General features: G+C 43.8%; 1 protein-coding gene across 6 annotated transcripts in view; it reads left to right on the top strand.

Annotated features, from left to right (window-relative positions):
• tcf3b (transcription factor 3b) overlaps positions 1–16,644 on the top strand; it is a 33,195-nt gene extending 16,551 nt beyond the window's left edge. For 3 of the 6 annotated variants that reach the window (XM_056276187.1, XM_056276191.1, XM_056276185.1), the window contains 13 exons: positions 4,895–4,994; positions 5,155–5,255; positions 6,159–6,282; positions 6,516–6,574; positions 6,712–6,787; positions 7,192–7,253; positions 7,443–7,649; positions 9,980–10,091; positions 10,522–10,669; positions 11,031–11,084; positions 11,696–11,934; positions 12,147–12,298; positions 12,980–16,644. In XM_056276187.1, the coding sequence (XP_056132162.1) occupies positions 4,895–4,994; positions 5,155–5,255; positions 6,159–6,282; positions 6,516–6,574; positions 6,712–6,787; positions 7,192–7,253; positions 7,443–7,649; positions 9,980–10,091; positions 10,522–10,669; positions 11,031–11,084; positions 11,696–11,934; positions 12,147–12,292 (1,428 nt within the window). In that variant the 3' untranslated portion in view covers positions 12,293–12,298; positions 12,980–16,644. The remainder of the gene's footprint in view (positions 1–4,894; positions 4,995–5,154; positions 5,256–6,158; positions 6,283–6,515; positions 6,575–6,711; positions 6,788–7,191; positions 7,254–7,442; positions 7,650–9,979; positions 10,092–10,521; positions 10,670–11,030; positions 11,085–11,695; positions 11,935–12,146; positions 12,299–12,979) is intronic. The other 3 variants (XM_056276189.1, XM_056276188.1, XM_056276190.1) reach the window with 3 other exon arrangements.
• The last annotated feature ends 411 nt before the right edge of the window (positions 16,645–17,055 follow it).

Below are 17,055 nucleotides of genomic sequence, written 5' to 3'. Positions count from 1 at the left end.
TGAGTCGCGAGTTGTTCAGTCTTGCATTGATCAGTTAAGAAATATCTCTGAAATTAAATCCTTTTTGTTCTTTTGTAACTCAAAAAGGCTATTTGTGCCTTTATTTCTTGTCAAATTTTGCAGCTCTGTGCTCCTGTCTCAATTGAAAACTCATCCTCAGCTCGTGTAGAATGCAGCAGCTAGGCCAAAGAGGACAGGTCACTTGAGTCCCCCCCCTTTTTTAGACCTTTTTTGTCATCCAGATTGTGAGAATTCAATGATTTATTGATTAAATGTATATGAATGACTTGTTTAACCCCAGCTTGGACCACAGAACTTTATTTCTTAATACTCAAAATTGTAGTTTTAATGCCTCAGGTGCATGCATTATGTATGCACCTGATGCATATGTATGTGTAATGCAAAACTGGACACTTGAACAATACTAATGTCTACCTCTCTCTTGACTGTTTTCAAGACTTAAAAAGCTTTTTTCTTCTAATCCTTCCATCAGCTGTTAACATTTAACAGCATGGTTGTGTTTGAAGTCCATTTGGTCAATGTTTTTTTTGATATTATCATTATGATTCTGCTGTCCTAGACTTCTTTTAGCTATGTAGTTTTTTTTTCTGACCCAGTCTTATCCCATGTACTGAGTTTTTATTTGAAAGGTCCCATACACATAATAAGGATGATGGTAATCAAAGTAATGAAAATAAAAGGGAGTGATGCTAACCGCCACCGAGGAACCAAACCTCTCTCAGTTTCAGATGCCATCCGCCCATTTGAATATCTCGTGTGGTTAAAACTTGCCAGCAGCTTCTCTTGAAGTTGGTCATCTTGAGGCGAATGTGATCCTCTATGGTGTCCCTGACTGGTGCGGCACCTTGTAAAACAACCAAGGAGAGGATTCAAGTTTGATGGACTCCGGTGTGTGGTTGCCCATGTCTTTTTTGTGGGCTGCCCTGCTGACTGAGCCTGCCTCTGGATCATCCATGAGAAATGCTGCCATTACACAAACATTTTCTGTTGCACAAATCTGTGTCTTGCATTACATCTCGAATGACATGAGTCTGAGAGTCGCTGGAGCCGGAGCCTCGCTTCCACTGCACACATGCCCCGCCAGGGTTTACTCATTAGTAATCCCGTTCTGTATTCCTCTTAGAAATGAAGAAATCTCAATTTGTTTTTTGTATTCCCCTAGAGTAGTGACTGGTAAAGCAAAGAGAATCTCGAGCTTTTTTTTTTTAATCGGCACCTCTTGGTGGCTGCTTCATAGAGATGGCAAGTAAACACGGTTTGGCCGAGGCCTCTTCTTTCTCACATGATCTGAACCACAGACCGTTCCCCCACAGTGTGAACGACGGCCATGTGGTTTTAGCGCAAATGACAGTGTGTGTGTGTGAACCCCCCCCCTTACCCCCACCCCACACATATCCACCCCCCCAACCCCCCTTCTCCCAGCCGTCCGCCTACGCTTCGCCACATGATGGTCTGGGTGGGCCTCCCCCCCTGTGAGTGACCCAGTTGTGAAGCGCGGTGCTTGCGAGGCCTCTTAGCCCCGTGTCTGAGCCCAGATTAATGACTGCTGATGATGATCCTGTGGTCTTTCCTCCCTCTTCTCCTCACAGCACCCCTCCCCGACTTGTACTCGCGCTTCTTTTTTCTCCCTCTTTTTAAGTGTTCATGTGCAATTGCTATGCTAGCACATTGCTTGTATGATAAACCTGGGTGGCAGCTTCTTTTCAGTCATTGTGCCTTGTGTCAGTCTCTCTCTCCCTCTCTCTCTCCTTCTCTCTCTCTCACTTACCTACTCCTGTGCATACATACACACCCCTTCGGCCTTGTCATCCCTGTTTTGTTTGTTGTGAACCCGCAGCCCCTCACAACAAAGCTCCTTTCCGTCTCGTTAAATCACCCGACTTCCATAATCCACTAATACCTGTACACTAGAGGCCGGTTCCAACCCCGTGAACCTTAAACCTTTCGTCTCGGCAAAGGGCTTCTCAAAGTTCGGACCGATTGGCGAGTTGGTCCGAACCCAGCCCCCCGTACCTCGCGTCATGAACCCGATGCATCATGAAGTGTAACGTTTTCCATTTTGTGTGTTGTTGCTGCCGAGTTCACACATTAAACGTTACACCGGAGAATTTGCTTTGGGGGTGGCGAGAAGCTTTTCTTGCACTTACAGTAACGTCACGAGTGTAGTTGTCGTCAGCTCGAATAACGCTATCTTCACCTGGTTCAGTGTCTCTCTGCTCCGCTGCGCGCGCGTGCATGCATGCGCGCGTTCGTGCGTGTGTGTGTCTGTGTGTGTGTGTGTGAGGGCTGAGCCCTGCCCTCGTTGAAACGGAGAGCAGAGAACTAGCTTGACCATAAATGACGGTAACGAGTAGCTTACCGGTGCGTGAGTTTTCGTTAGGGCCAGAGCCAATCAGAGGCCGAGTAGGGCGGGTCTTCGCAGAACATTATAAAAGTAATAACTTGCAACAAAAGTTTTATAAGTGAGTTGATTAAATGTCCTTTTTGCTATCGCCAGTCTTTCCGGACCTCTGACCCTGACTAAAAATCAGATGCGGACCTTTTGAGTAATAAGATTGAGAACCCCTGGTCTAAATAATAGTGGGGGTTTTATTTGGGCCGGTGGGCAACTAAAGAGTTTTCAGTCTTTTTTTTTTTTTTGATGTTAATCTTTCTCCGCTCCCCACCACCGCTTGTCACAAACCATGTTTTGCCAGTTTTTGGGACCTTTTACACGGTCATAACCTGAATTACATTAAACCCCTATTAGCAGAGGATTTTACCCTAGAAATCCCCTTTCTTCCTGCAAATACAATTACCCAGCAGCACCAGTCATTGTGTGGCTCTCTGCTCCCATCTATAGCAGCAGGATTCGCTCGACATTGTTCGACGTGAAAGAACAACCCAAAGCCTATTGTTAAATGAAGCCATCTCCGTCATGTTTTCCCCTGAATTAACCGTGATCATTTTAAATCCCCTGTTTCCTTTACACTCCCCTGGCCATATCAAGCTTTGTTTAAGTCATTTAGATTACCTTCCTCTGTCCCCCCCACCACCACCCCTTATCTCTCTAACCATCTCATAAATCATCAGGATCTTCCATTTTCCCCTCCACCCCCCTCCCTTGCCCCCCTACCCACTGCAGTCTCTCTTTTTCTCTCTGTGTGTTGCTGACTGGATCCCAGCCCCCACCCCCTCTCTGTCTCTGTCTCTCTCTCGCTCTGTCGTCCCCCCCCCCCTCTCGCTGTCGTTCTCTCTCTCCCCCTCTCTCTCCTCTCTCTCTCTCTCTCCCTCTCCCCTCAGCCCAGCTGCCTGTGGAGTTGGACGTGGTCCAGGAACAGGCAGATGGCTCTGTAATTAGAAGTGCATCTCTCCATTCCCTTTCCACTTCTCCCTGTTAAATCAAATTACAGAAAAAAATCCCTTTTCTGGATTAGCATTCTTTGCAGCATAGCCTCCATTCTCTCTATCTCTCCATTTCTCTCTCTCCATTTCGCTCTCTCTCTCCCTCTCTCACCCTTTTAAGTACACATGAGGGAGAGTGAGTGATGGTGTCAGAAAACTGAGGGTTTCTCAAGTCTGTTCGTCTTATGGCTGTGGAGCACATGGCAGTATATATTTTTTTGGTAAAAATATCTAGAAGGGATTTTTTTAAACACAACACAGAGGGAGTGATATAAAATATCAGCCTAATTACAGTGTTACAATAGACTTTGGTGTCTCTTCTTTGCTTTCACACTGGAGTCTAACATGCCATTGATGCCAGTGATACCAGATCAAATGTGATGGTCCTAGTCGTAGGGCGTGTGTGTGTGTGTGTGTGTGTGTGTGTGTGTGTGTGTGTGTGTGTGTTGGCTTGCTGAATGCAGGATATGTGTGTGTGTGTGTGTGTGTGTGTGTGTGTGTGTGTGTGTGTGTGTGTGTGTGTGTGTGTGTGTGTGTGTGTGTGTGTGTGTGTGTGAGCTGCCGGTGTGTCTATAGGGAGGGGCTGTAGGCCAGGCAGTCGGTGCGATGTCACTGGACTCCTGGGAGCGAGAGGAAACGCTCACTGTGCAGTGGGATTCGAGCCGTCGCTGTGCCCAGCATGCCATGGCCGCTGTGCTCTCCTCCACAGGCGAGGAGCTGGCCTGCCTGACTAGCCGGCAGACTCCCTCTTGCCATCTTGTGGCCACTAAGAGCTATTATACTTCAACAGCCTTCGATAGGACTCTGGATGGGGGGGAAACCTCATCGTGCCTTTACATGCTATTGGAAATACAAATTGCTGACTTCAGTGTCGCACGTGAACATCGCTCCAAGTCGCACTTAAAAGTGGGTGCTCCATAAATCATTATGATACCCAAGTTTCCAAGTTGGGATGCTTTGCTGACCTTTTAACTCTGCAGGGCGGAGAAAAAGATCGCTTCGCTGATTTAGTTTTCCCCTTTTTTTATTTTAGCTTGCAGGCTACTTTAGATTTCTCCCACCATTCGAATGACTTTGCCTACACGTAATCCAAAGTTCGCAGTCAATAAAGGCCTATTTACATTCATTACTCGCCCGGATGCGTCTCCTCTTTGTATTTTGTTACAAAAGATTGATAATGCTGTCAGAGTAAGTTTTCTAAGATACATGAGCAAAACCTTCTGGTATCCTCCTGACATCCTCCATATTTCTAACTCAGAAGCACTTGGATGGGACAGCTTTGTATTTATGACTTTGTGATTAAGAAATGGGAGCTTCCAACGACCATGTGAAGGCAGCATAACATGTTTCTCTACTCTTGCATGCCACTTGCGCAAGGCTATGTTTGGGTAGGAACGGTTTTCACTCATTCAGAAGCATAAAATATTGTTTGACGCTTATGTATAAAGCACAGTCTAACTTCTCTCTGTCTGTCTGTCTGTCTGTCCAGGTGTATGCTTCTACGTCCGGTGATGAGTATGCCAGGGACAATGGAGGATATTCTGGTGCCAAGCCTGGAGCTGTCTACCCTAGCTCTTTCTATATGCAAGGTAGCTTTTCACAGTGGCTATTTATCATATCCCAAAGTGTGCCGAAAGCACCGTTTTGGCAGTGATGTAGTATGTCTGTCTGTGTTTTTGCTGCGTTTATATTTGTGCTTACCTTTTTATGAGCATGCATTCACATGTTGGTAATGTGTCTCCACTTCAGAAGACCCCTGGTCTTCTTCTGGCTATTCTGCCATGCTGGGCAACTCCCCTCACATGGGACAACCTGGATCCTTCTCTGCCATCAACCCACAAGATAGGATGGTGAGTGGGGCATATTGTTAATCCCTTATTTGTCTTACTTATTTGTCACTCTCACTTGCTCAGTCTGGTCAATCTATTTTTGTTTTTTTGATAATAATAAGCCATGTATAAGGTGAACCAGGGTATCAGCCTTGCTTCAGTAAAAGGGGTGGTCACATCCACAAAAAAGTAGCTTCACTAGCTTTTTGCGGCGATAAACGCTCTGATGTCATGTATTGAATGCCATGTTAGTTAGCTATAATGTGCTAGTTAGCTAGTATCATCGTGAAACTTGAGACCTGTCAGTATTATCAAGTCCTTCAAAAATGTTGCCATCAAGTCCTGTCTGGTGGCGGATGGAAAGCCAAGCTGCATCTCTTTCTAGTTTTGCTTCTGTACTCCGATGAAACATATTGTTGTGGGACAGGGAGCCTCCGTTTTGGATTTTGTCAAGGTCATCCAAAACAAGTTTTCTATGGGCTGATAGTGAGAATTCGTAAGTCAAAGTTCACAATAGCTGAACTCTGTGCAAAGATGAAGCAGTGAAATTGCTTTGCGAATGGATATCATGCTATTTCTTGGCCTGTTGCATGGTTTTGAATGGTAGGAGGAGCGAATCTTTGCGCGTTTTCTGTAGATGTGACCGCCCCATAAGGCCCCCTAAAGACCACCCCCAAAGATCTGCCAGCATCTGTCAGTCAAAGATGTCAGCCGTTTTTGTGTCAATGAACAACAGAAAAACACAACTCGTATCACATACCTGAAAAAAAAAACTGTCAGTTAACAATTTGACCATCATGGATATTTGCTAATTAAACCATCACCTTCCCTCATAGAACTGAGTCCATTTTTCATAGGGTTGTATTAAAAAAAAGAAAATAAAGGGTGCGTGCCTAATGCAGTTGCTTGTATCCCCCTCTCCAGAAGCGTCATCCCCTGCCTCTGTCCCCACAGAACTATCCTGTGCATGGCAGCGAGGTCAACGGCTTCCACACAGCCCCCACTACCTACAACCACACATCCACCATCAACGGAGACGGCATCATGGGTAAAGAATTGATTCATTTTTTTTTTTTTTATTTATTCATATACCATGGCAAAAAAAAAGTATCTCTTTAACATCCATCAACGATTGCCAAGATTTGCAAGGGTTGGGGTGGTCATTTCTTGAGCGTTTTGATCATAAGCAGTAGAATGAGTTTTCTGACCCATGTTTCATTTTGTGTGTGTGTGTGTGTGTGTGTGTGTGTGTGTGTGTTTGTTTAATTTGTTCCTCCACAGCCAACAGAGGCACAACAGCTGGCAGTTCAGGAGATGAGATCGGAAAAGCTCTGGCCTCAGTGAGTTCTCCTTTTTACTGGTTTGAGCCCCACTGCTTTACAAGATCTCATTGAAATGCATTGTTTTCTTTGTCCCCTGGTATATAGATGGGTGTTTGTTTGGTTGAGTTGTTGTTTCTGACCTGTGTAATTTTCAGATCTACCCCTCGGACCACAACAGCAACAACTTCTCCTCAGCTCCCTCCACTCCGGGGTCTCCCCAGGGTATTTCAGGTACTCTTAATACAGTGAATAAATCTCAGATATGGGTCATGTGGCGCGTTGCTCGTGGCCAGTTGGGACATTCCAGTAGAAAATAAAGCAATCAAACTGATTTTGTTGCTGACGCTCGCTCGTGTCGCTTTGTTAGGACACAGTGTAGTACTGTGTAATTTCAATAGTATTTTTTTCTGTAGTGTGTTAATACATTACAGCGTTTGTTTTTTAGATTATTTCCTTACTTAGTGGAGGGGCATATATATATATATTTTGTAATGAAAACAAATGGGTAAATATTAGTTGTGGGAAAATAGCCCTGTAGATGTCATGTCAGTATTTAACTGGCTCTGTATCGCCATCTGCTGTTCAAACCTAGGAATACCATTGTTGATTTTTCTCGGTTATCTTTTTCTTTGCAGGAGCTCAGTCTCAGTGGCAAAGACCAACCACACCCAACTACGAAGGGCAGCCACATGCGCTGGTACATTTAGACACCATTATTAGTTTTGCTTTCAGTTTGTCAATTACAATTGAGTTATCTCTACATGTTTATATTGTACAGAATGGAAAGTTTCATGTAAATTCAATTCAGTTTTCTGAAATGAATTCTACTAACCAGCTTTATTCTTTTTTTTTGTTTTTTTGGTTCTTTTATAAATTACCAATATAGCAGAACAAAATGGAGGATCGTTTGGAGGAGGCCATTCATGTATTGCGTAGCCATGCAGTGGGCCAGGGCCCCGGCTTGGGGGGCGCCCACTCCGACATGCATGGCCTGCTCAGTGCTGTGTCTTCGGTACACAACGGAGGCCTGGGAGGCCTTTCCCCAGCCTTTTCCAATGCTGGCCTGGCCCTTAGTAACAGACACCCTGCTATGGTCAGTCACCAAGTATAGACATTGTACATTTGTCATTTGATGTGTTGGTGTCAATGAATGAGTGACTTCTTTGCACAACTTTTTGTCATGAAAACATCTTTTTAATGGCGCGGGGAGATACAGTCTGTTTTCTAGCAGTTATCTTGGATGACCAGATACAAACAGTCCAAATGCAGTAAGATTTTGTGGGACAGATTTATAATATCCACACTTTACAGGTTACCAGCACAAAAAGCTATAACTTTGATATAATGCTATCAGGCTTAATTAGACACATTTATATCCCATCTGCAATTGCACTGTTGCCCACTATTGGCACATGACAATGTATAAAATGCTACAGGCATGACCAACGGTAAATGAGAGTGATCTTCAACTATGTACCTTGTTGGTATTTTTTTTTACTGAAGATTGCGTTAATTTATGACCAAGTAAACTTTGCAAGATCATTATTGCATTATAATCAAATGTGATTGTTTAATCAGCCGTATTAAATTGTCCCTTGGTGTGAATGTGTGTGTGTGTGTCAGCCCTGTGATGGCCTGGCGGCCTGTCCAGGGTGTCTCCCCGCCTGCCGCCCAATGACTGCTGGGATAGGCTCCAGCATCCCCGTGACCCGGAGTAAGGTTAAGCAGTTTGGATAATGTTTAAATGGACTTGTGGTTTTGTTGTTTTGCTTCAAAATGCAGGACATTGGCTCTCAATATGGAGGGCAGTGGACAAAGAGGCCGTTTTAGACCCGGTGTTAACATCCGTCTTGGGTGATCCGATCACAAGTGGGCAGCTCTTAAGTATGTCAGTTCACACCTGGCATTAGAATGCGTCTCCACATGCGTCTCAAGTGATCACTTGTGATTGGATCTCACTTCCCCGCTCTTTATGCAAATAAATGCATACATCGCTGTGGTAGGGGGCGTGGTTTAGCCTCGGCTGCAAGCGGAGAGAGGGAGCGTGGCTCGCCGCAGAGCAGCGCACCGGCCCGTGTAAGTGAACGAATGAAAGACATCAAATAAAGCCCGCGTTGATCGCCCTAAAACCGTGTCCACCTTCATCTCGAACCCTCCCCGTGGCACGTGTCACAATCGCGTAAATAACGTAAACATTACAGAAAAACAGAGAGGAGTCGAAGCAACAGGCGTTTAACAAAATGAGACATCCGCGGTCACTCGAGCCTCATTTTAATGTGCCCTCAATTAGTATGACATATTTCACGTCATATTATGATGTCATGCAAAATTTGAAGTGTTCTTAAAGAAATAAAATAAATTATCCTATATCCGAACTGCATTTCTTTTATTCATAAAACTTGTTATGTGGCGGTTCGAATCCCCGTGTTATCTCCGGCTTGGTCGGGCGTCCCTACAGACACAATCAGCTGTGTCCGCGGGTGGGAAGCCGGATGTGGATGTGTCCTGGTTGCTGCACTAGCGCCTCCTCTGGTCGATCTGGGCACCTGTGGGGGGGGGGTGACTGGGGGGAATAGTGTGATCCTCCCACGAGTGAAACTGCTCACTGTCAGGTGAAAAGTAGTGGCTGGCGACTCCACATGTATTGGAGGAGGCATGTGGTAGTCTGCAGCCCTCCCCGGATCGACGGATGGGGTGGAGCAGTGACCGGGATGGCTCGGAAGAGTGGGGTAATTGGCCAGGTGCAACTGGGGAGAAAAGGGGGGGGAAATCCCCCCCAAAAAACTCATTGTATGGGAAAATGTCTGAACGCTATGTGTAATTCTCAACCCGAACCCTGTCAGACTCGCCCAATCATGTCGGTTCAGGCTCAGATTATTTGATTATTACAGCGGGTTTGAGGGGGTTGGGTTCTGTGCTGCGGTGCATAAATGAACCTGAGGTTGAACTCAAACGTGCAAGCGGCCAGGGGCTCTTCGACAGTTGTGGGTCTGATGTGTTTCAGAAATTACAGACAAGGTATAAAAATTAAAAATAAAATAAACCCAGAGGAGACTTTGGTGACCGCCTACCCAACTGAAGGCAGAGGAGAATCAGTTGACAAGGCGGTTCTTCAATGTGGCCTGGTACACATGTGTGTGTACACTTCAAATGCGATGTGGACAAATGCATCCCAGGCCACCTCCGAATGTGGCCTAAGTGATCAGATCTCAAAATGTGTTGGGTTCATTCACACCTGTAGTTGGAGCTGTCCACTTGTGATCGGATCACCCAAGACGCATGTTAATGCCAGGTATAAACGGGGTCAAAATGCGGTGAAGTGCAGTAAAGCGGGACACCTGGTCACCCTGCAGTTATCTGGATTGTCTTGGTCTCATGGCCATTCTTGTATGTTTCAAGCTGTCTGTTGGTCTTCGTCATCAGGGGGGGAATCATCACGAGGAGCCCACAGGTCTTCCTCCCAGCAGCACTCTGCTGCATGGTCACCACGCGTCAGGACCCACACAGTCTGCCGGCCAACCAGAGGGCTTCACTAGTGAGTCAAACCACACAGTCTGCCACCTCACGCTCCTGTTTCACAGTAAAACACAAGGGCTTGTTCCCTCCTCTTAACTCTTCATTCTTAATTATCATCTCACCTTTTGTTTGTTTTACTATGGAGGCAGTTTTAGAAGTGCATTGTAGGGCGTCTGGATAGCGTGGCGGTCTATTCTGTTGCCTACCAACATGGGGATCGGGGGTCATTGGACGGGTACAATTGGGGAGAACGGAAAAATGCAAAAAAAAGTGCCTTGTAATTGAGCATCATTATTAAAGACACCTTTTAATTGTCTTTTGAGCTTTTTTGCCTGGTCGGTCACATGACGTCCTCTCTAATTAGGGAGAGAGATGCTTGTTAGTGGAAAATCGCAAGGTCTCAGTGACTTGGAATTGAAGCACCCGATTACCCGTGTTTGTCTCTCCAGGTCTCCCCGGCGGTGTTGCCCGTTCCACACACTCCTCCAGCAGCTCGGATATCAAGAGAGAAGAGAAGGAGGACGACGAGAACTCGTCCAATGCAGAAAAGTCCGAGGAGGAGAAGAAAGAGACCAAGCTGGCGCGCACTCGGTCAAGGTAGGCTGTTCCTCCTCCTCTACTCTCATACGTTTTACATTAAATGTGTTTAATGTTAGCAGTGTGGTTAAACTTGAACATAAGTGCATGTTTTTCCCCCAATGAAGGTGGGAGTTTTTGTCCTTTTTGTATCACCCTTAATTTTTCCAAGTATGGGCAAGTAATGGAAGCAGCGCAGCTCTCGAAAATTTCAGATGTAAGGTGACAAATGCCTGTTTTGAGAAATTAGACGGGGAGGCAAAATGTTCATATATCTGTTATCTAACATCTAACTCATACAGTGTGTCCCCCTAGTAGCACAGGCTATATTCTCATTTAACTATGTCAATATCCCCCTTCCTTCATGTCACGTTGTTTTCAGAAAGGAGGCGTTGACCCTCCAGATCCTCTCTGGCCTTTCAGACCAGAATGATGAGTAAGTCTCTCCAAAAGAGATTCAATTTCATGTGCTTTATGGCCTTTCAATAAACACCACTCAAAGCACATGTTTGTGGAGCCGGTGTTTGAAACCAGCCTTTTTGATGGGCCGAGTCGCTTTTGAGTTGATGACATTTTTGAACGTAATGATTAGTCTTTGACCGTCACTGTTTGTGGATGGACAGTGTGACGCGGCAGCGCTGGTAACGGCACAACAAGCAACGCACACACAGGCAACGTGCAAAACCACAAGTATCAATGTTAACATTTCACACCTGGTCTTTTTTCTTTTCTTAATTTCATGTAAGGGGCGAAGGGTAATTGCTCAATACTCTCTACCTTTGCCATTGTCCCTCCTTATATGACATTGTTTTAATTTTAATTTTATCAAAACGTGCACTTAACTCCACACACTTGCTTTTGAGCAACCCATTCAGCATCCAGTCCCATTTAGCGGCGTAACATTTTACAGGTGCATGAAGCAGCAAAAAGTTGATTGGCGCTACAGGAGGACATGAATCAAAAGTATGATGCGGGGAAACGAGTTGCATTTTGAAATTTCCTCCTCCATCCGATTGGTTCTAACATTTCCCTTTCCTGCTCTCACAGCAGCAATGACAACGAGGACGATGAGGACGTTCCCCCAGAGGTGAAGATGGAGCGCGAGAAGGAGCGGCGGGTGGCCAACAATGCCCGCGAGCGTCTGCGAGTGCGGGACATCAACGAGGCGTTTAAGGAGCTTGGCAGGATGTGCCAGCTGCACCTCAGCAATGACAAACCTCAGACGAAACTTCTCATCCTGCACCAAGCCGTCAACGTCATCCTCAACTTGGAACAACAAGTCAGAGGTGAGTTAAGCGAGCAGCCGTGTTGGGACTACACGCTCTGCTCCGTGTTTGTTCTCGGATGCATGGATACCTAAATTCAACCCTGGTTTTTGTGTCCCTCACTTCAAATATTATGTGTTGCTGCTCTGCAATGTTTTACTGAAAAGTCCGTCCTGTTGCTCATTTCTCGTTTTTAATTTTTCCTCCCCTATTTTATTTTATTTTTTGGACAGAACGCAACCTGAACCCCAAGGCAGCGTGTCTTAAAAGGCGTGAGGAGGAGAAGGTATCTGGGGTGGTGGGAGAAGCACCCATGCAGCTCTCAGGAGGCCATCCTAGTCTAGGGGGAGATGGCCACAACCCAGTCAGCCACATGTAACATGAGGTAGGTGCTACATATCGGCAAGCCCATGAATGATTTTGGAGGCGTTTTTTTTTTGTTGTTGGAATTTCCAACTTGCAGACTTCATCTGTCTGTCCGTCACTCTATCTCTAGTTCTTTGTCTCTACCGTCTCTCTCTCTCCCCCTAAATTTCATTGTTATTAAGGCATGCGGGTAGCGTGGCGGTCTATTCCATTGCCTACCAACACGGGGATCGCCGGTTCGAATCCCCGTGTTACCTCTGGCTTGGTCGGGCGTCCCTACAGACACAATTGGCTGTGTCTGTGGGTGGGAAGCCGGATGTGGGTATGTGTCCCAGTCACTGCACTAGCGCCTTCTATGGTCGGTCAGGGCACCTATTCGGGTGGGGGGGGGCAGGGGGGAATAGCGTGATCCTCCCAGGCGCTAGGTCCCCCTGGCGAAACTCCTCACTGTCAGGTGAAAAGTCCACATGTATCAGAAGAGGCATGTGGTAGTCTGCAGCCCTCCCCGGGTCGGCAGAGGGGGTGGAGCAGTGACCGGGACGGCTCAGAAGAGTGGGGTAATGGGGGGGGGGGTAAAATTCCCCCCAAAAAAATAGTTATTTGGTTTGTAGGAGTCCAAGAGCTCTGCATATTATCCTCAGTTTTGTGTGATGCTTGTGATAATGTCCAAAAACCGTTTACTTTCCCTTCATTTTTACAGATCTGGTGGGATTTCCTTGGCTCTCAACGGATGTGGCCTTAACAGATTCTTCCACCCATTCTTCTCAGTGTGTCTGTAGATATGGACGTGTCTGTGTATTGCCCTTTTCAGTTTCAAGATGCACATTCACACACTCTTGTACACACATGCGTACTGCCAAAACTGACACAGCCTATTTGCCGCACTCCTGACCATAACTACCAGCTCAAATGTGAAGAACTTTCAGTTTCGTTTTGTTTAGTTTTTATACATGCAAGTTTTATTTTTTGGCTTCCATATCATGGTGGAACACCAGAGTACTATTGTCCTGCCACAAACTGGGACATTACACACTGCCGAGAGGTGCTCTGGTGAAAGAGAAGAGACCTGACAAACAACAAATTTAATCAAGGATTTGTGCCTAATTGTTACTTGTTTTCTATGAGACATTTAAGCAAATTGCTTTACATGTGAGGAACATTAATTGTAAGGGATTGCTTATGTGTATGAGCAGTTATTTTTAATATAGTATGTCATTCCCTGCGTGATGGTACAGTCTTACATATGTTATGTAACCAAGCCCGTGGCTGACATCGAATTGTTGTAAGTTTTGCCACTTTTCCTTGAGCTTATCTGCAAAATGTTTGGGGAAGGGTCAAAAGAAAGAAAGAAAAGTCCCAAGGAAAAAGGTCTAAAATGTTTTGACAATTCAAACCCAGCCTAAATTAATGACAGGGACTCTGACCGACCGACAGGCAGGGTTTTACGAGGCCCTGTCTTGTGCATCTTAAGAGTTTGAGGGAAGACTCCTTTCTGGAAAGTTGGGATTTATCCAGAGTGGTAGAATCAGTCAAGTTCACAACTGCTCTTTCTTTGTATTGACCACACATTCTTGCGTTAATCCACTACTCCCTTGTCATAGGTTCATGTGGTACTGTTGCTTTAGTTATTAAAGCATAGGCGGACAACACAAAGCACAGTTGTATATAACAGGCTGAAAGTTATTGGGCTCTGCTTGCATTGCATTTCAATTCCTTTTTTAATTCTGGTAAAAGAGCCATTTGCAACACTTGCTAAGTTATCAGCACTATAGATGTTCATTACTTGAAATGGTTCCCTGACAATACCAGCACAAATAAAGCTCAAGTCTTTGCCCCTTAAATGACATTCTGAACAGACTACAAAATGTAGTGTCTGTTTAATAAGAGAATCTTAATAGTCGGCCATTGTAGTTGCAGACGAGCCTTTGCACAGAAGGCTTTATTATTTTCCTAACGTGAGCATTCCCACTGAAACACTTCGCCCCTCACCTTCCATATGAGTATATTGTTCTCATGTTTTTCCTACTGAGACAAGTCTGGTGTGTAAATTCAATTCATCTATACATTACTCTATTGTTTCACGTTGAGCAAAATTAAATATATATATATAAGAATATATATTTTTTGTTAGTCTATACATTGTAGATTTCTAAATAACAAATGGCAATATTAGTTTGAAGTTTATAGCGTATTGTAGATGAGCCGAATGGGGGGAGGGGGGGTGTTTGACATTTAAATGAAATTGTTCAAAAAATCAATTCAATATTTGGAGCTGTCTGCTTTGCTCTGCTCGGATGGCAGAAAAGAATCAATCTACGGTAAATGTTAAATGTGGTAAGCCTTGGGTATATCCTCTATTCCATGAGTTGGTTATCTGAAAGGTGGCCTAATGGCCTAAAAAAAAGTTTTGTAGTTTTATTAAATCAGAGAGGAAGTGTATTGTCAGTTTTCCAGATGAATTCTTTATCTCAGTTTGGGAATATGTGGATGGAGTGTGTGCACCACTGATCTATTGAAGTGTTCTTACTCTAGAGGTGAGGCACCGCAAGGCACGATGAGGGAAGGGATTGTTGTCTCTCCTGACAGAAATTATGCAACTGGTTTTTGAATGTAGCTACCATTCAAATACGGACGGCCTTCATTTTTAAATCACGTTCCAAGGTTTTGTCAGTGCCGTATTATAATTTTCATTTCAGCAATCCTGTTGTTTTTTTTGTTTTTTTTTTTTTTCCTTCAGAAGTCTGCACTGTATGAAGTGGTTGTTAGCGTGCAGCTCCCTCCAGTATCCTGCACATGTGTTTTGGAGGCAGATGTCGGTATTTGAGTGTAAGATAGAAGGTAATGAGAACAAACAGTGTTATTGATTGTGATTTTTATTCCCATTTTGTCTCATGTGGTGAATGATCCTTACCAGCATGTAATCACAGATGGAAGGTGGGAAAAAAATGTCCTGTGATCATAGTATTGTTGAATGATCTAAGTTGAATTTCTAGAAAAGGAGACGGAAGAGAAAAACCTATACAAATCAATAGTGTGGCCTTTTCATTCTCAAGACTTAAGATGTCATGATGGGAGAGTGATACTTTATCAGTGCCTGAACTTTTATTTTCATTTAAGACAGTTTATTTTGTAAACCATATCATTTCATTGATCACAGAGATTAGTGGTACCTGTTCATTCCCTACCCCCTTCCCCCCTATGCTTTTTTCAGTTTTCAGGAAGAAGTTTAAAATGGTATAAAGAGAATTTTTTTTTCATTGTATGTAGTTAAATAAATAAATGATATTTAGATGTTGTTTAGTTTTTATTCCTGTCTTCTAATTATTCAACTGGATTATGACCTTATTGTCCAAACTGCTGTTTTAGTTATGGGCGTGAATTCAGGTCATGAATTATCTTTATATCTGCCCCATATTCCTAAACCACTCAACACTACTGGTTTCATAAGAGATGCTGGTGTCGGCTCTCATCTGTTTTTGATGCACATCAACGTGTCTGCATATGAGTGGCTTGAGCTTTGATGTAGGAAGCTGTTTTTATTTTTGAGCCATAGTAACTGGAAGTGCTTTTCATACCAAGCAGAAATTTTAGTTTTTTGAACAACAGCGTGCAACTCCTCTGCTGCATTTTCTCTCAGTAACAAGTCTTCAGTGACTTAATTCCATTACATTTCTACTCTTTTCACTATTCTGAATGCCAGCACCTTCATGGCTCTGACATTGACTACTTGTAAGAGGTTTTGTGTACTTCTTTCAAAGGGTTGTATTAAACTTTTTGTTTGTTTGTTTGTTTTTATAGGATCAATATGTGTACTTAAAATAACGAATTTGTTTTTGGGGAAATAGATTTGGTGTTAAGTATACTCCGAACAACCCACACTGACAACAACCTGTAGATACAAATTGTATTTTCAGTTCTTTGAAAGAGGAAATGTGGAGGGTCTGTTGTTATTGTGTCACTTGATGAGGCTCGACACACACACACACACACACACTCTCTTTGAAAACTAAAGGTAGACATTCTCCTGTTGCTCGTTATTGCGGGAAGATAATGTAACAGCCAATTCTAATGTTGCTGGAAAGTATTTAGTTGATGGGTTTGAATCTCATTTATTTCAGTATATGAAAGCAATAATAAAAACTTGCTTTCAGCCATCAGTTTTGTCAGATGTTTTCCAAATTAAAAAGGGAAAACTTTCGAGTGTTCAAACATTCACAGCTACAGAGCTTGACATTTTACAGTTGGAGCGAGGACCCAGTTAGGACTGCTGCAGTGTCCTCAGTGCCTCCAGTCCCAGGCTCCTTTCGTTGTTTTGTTTATATATATATATATATATATATATATATATATATATATATATATATATATATAATAAAGTAGTTGACAGCTGTCCTGTATATAACAGTAATGTAGCAATAAATGTGCCATTTTTAATAACAGAATTATACCTTTTCCAATGTCTGGCTTTTGAATCTTGTATACATAAAAAATGAAAATAAAAGAACACATTGTAATAAAGGGTTTATTATAGTTTGGAAAATGAATTTGTCCATATTTTCCAGTGATAATGATATGTACAATTTACTATCGTGACAGGACGTGCAACCACAACGGCTAGCCCATCGTTTCAATGAGTTGGGTTAACAATAGCTAGCTGATTAAAAGCATAATCATTTTATGAAGCAGACGCACGTAACACCCAGATATTAATTAAAATGTCTTCAGCACGATTAGCATTTTAAATGAAAGGTAACTCGCGCTGTCAAAACGAATGAA

This window comes from Lampris incognitus, chromosome 3 (genome assembly GCF_029633865.1).
Source record: "Lampris incognitus isolate fLamInc1 chromosome 3, fLamInc1.hap2, whole genome shotgun sequence".
Classification (NCBI taxonomy): Eukaryota; Metazoa; Chordata; class Actinopteri; order Lampriformes; family Lampridae; genus Lampris; species Lampris incognitus.
The sequence above is the reverse complement of the archived record's forward strand: the minus strand, read 5'-3'. Positions and strand labels throughout refer to the sequence as shown.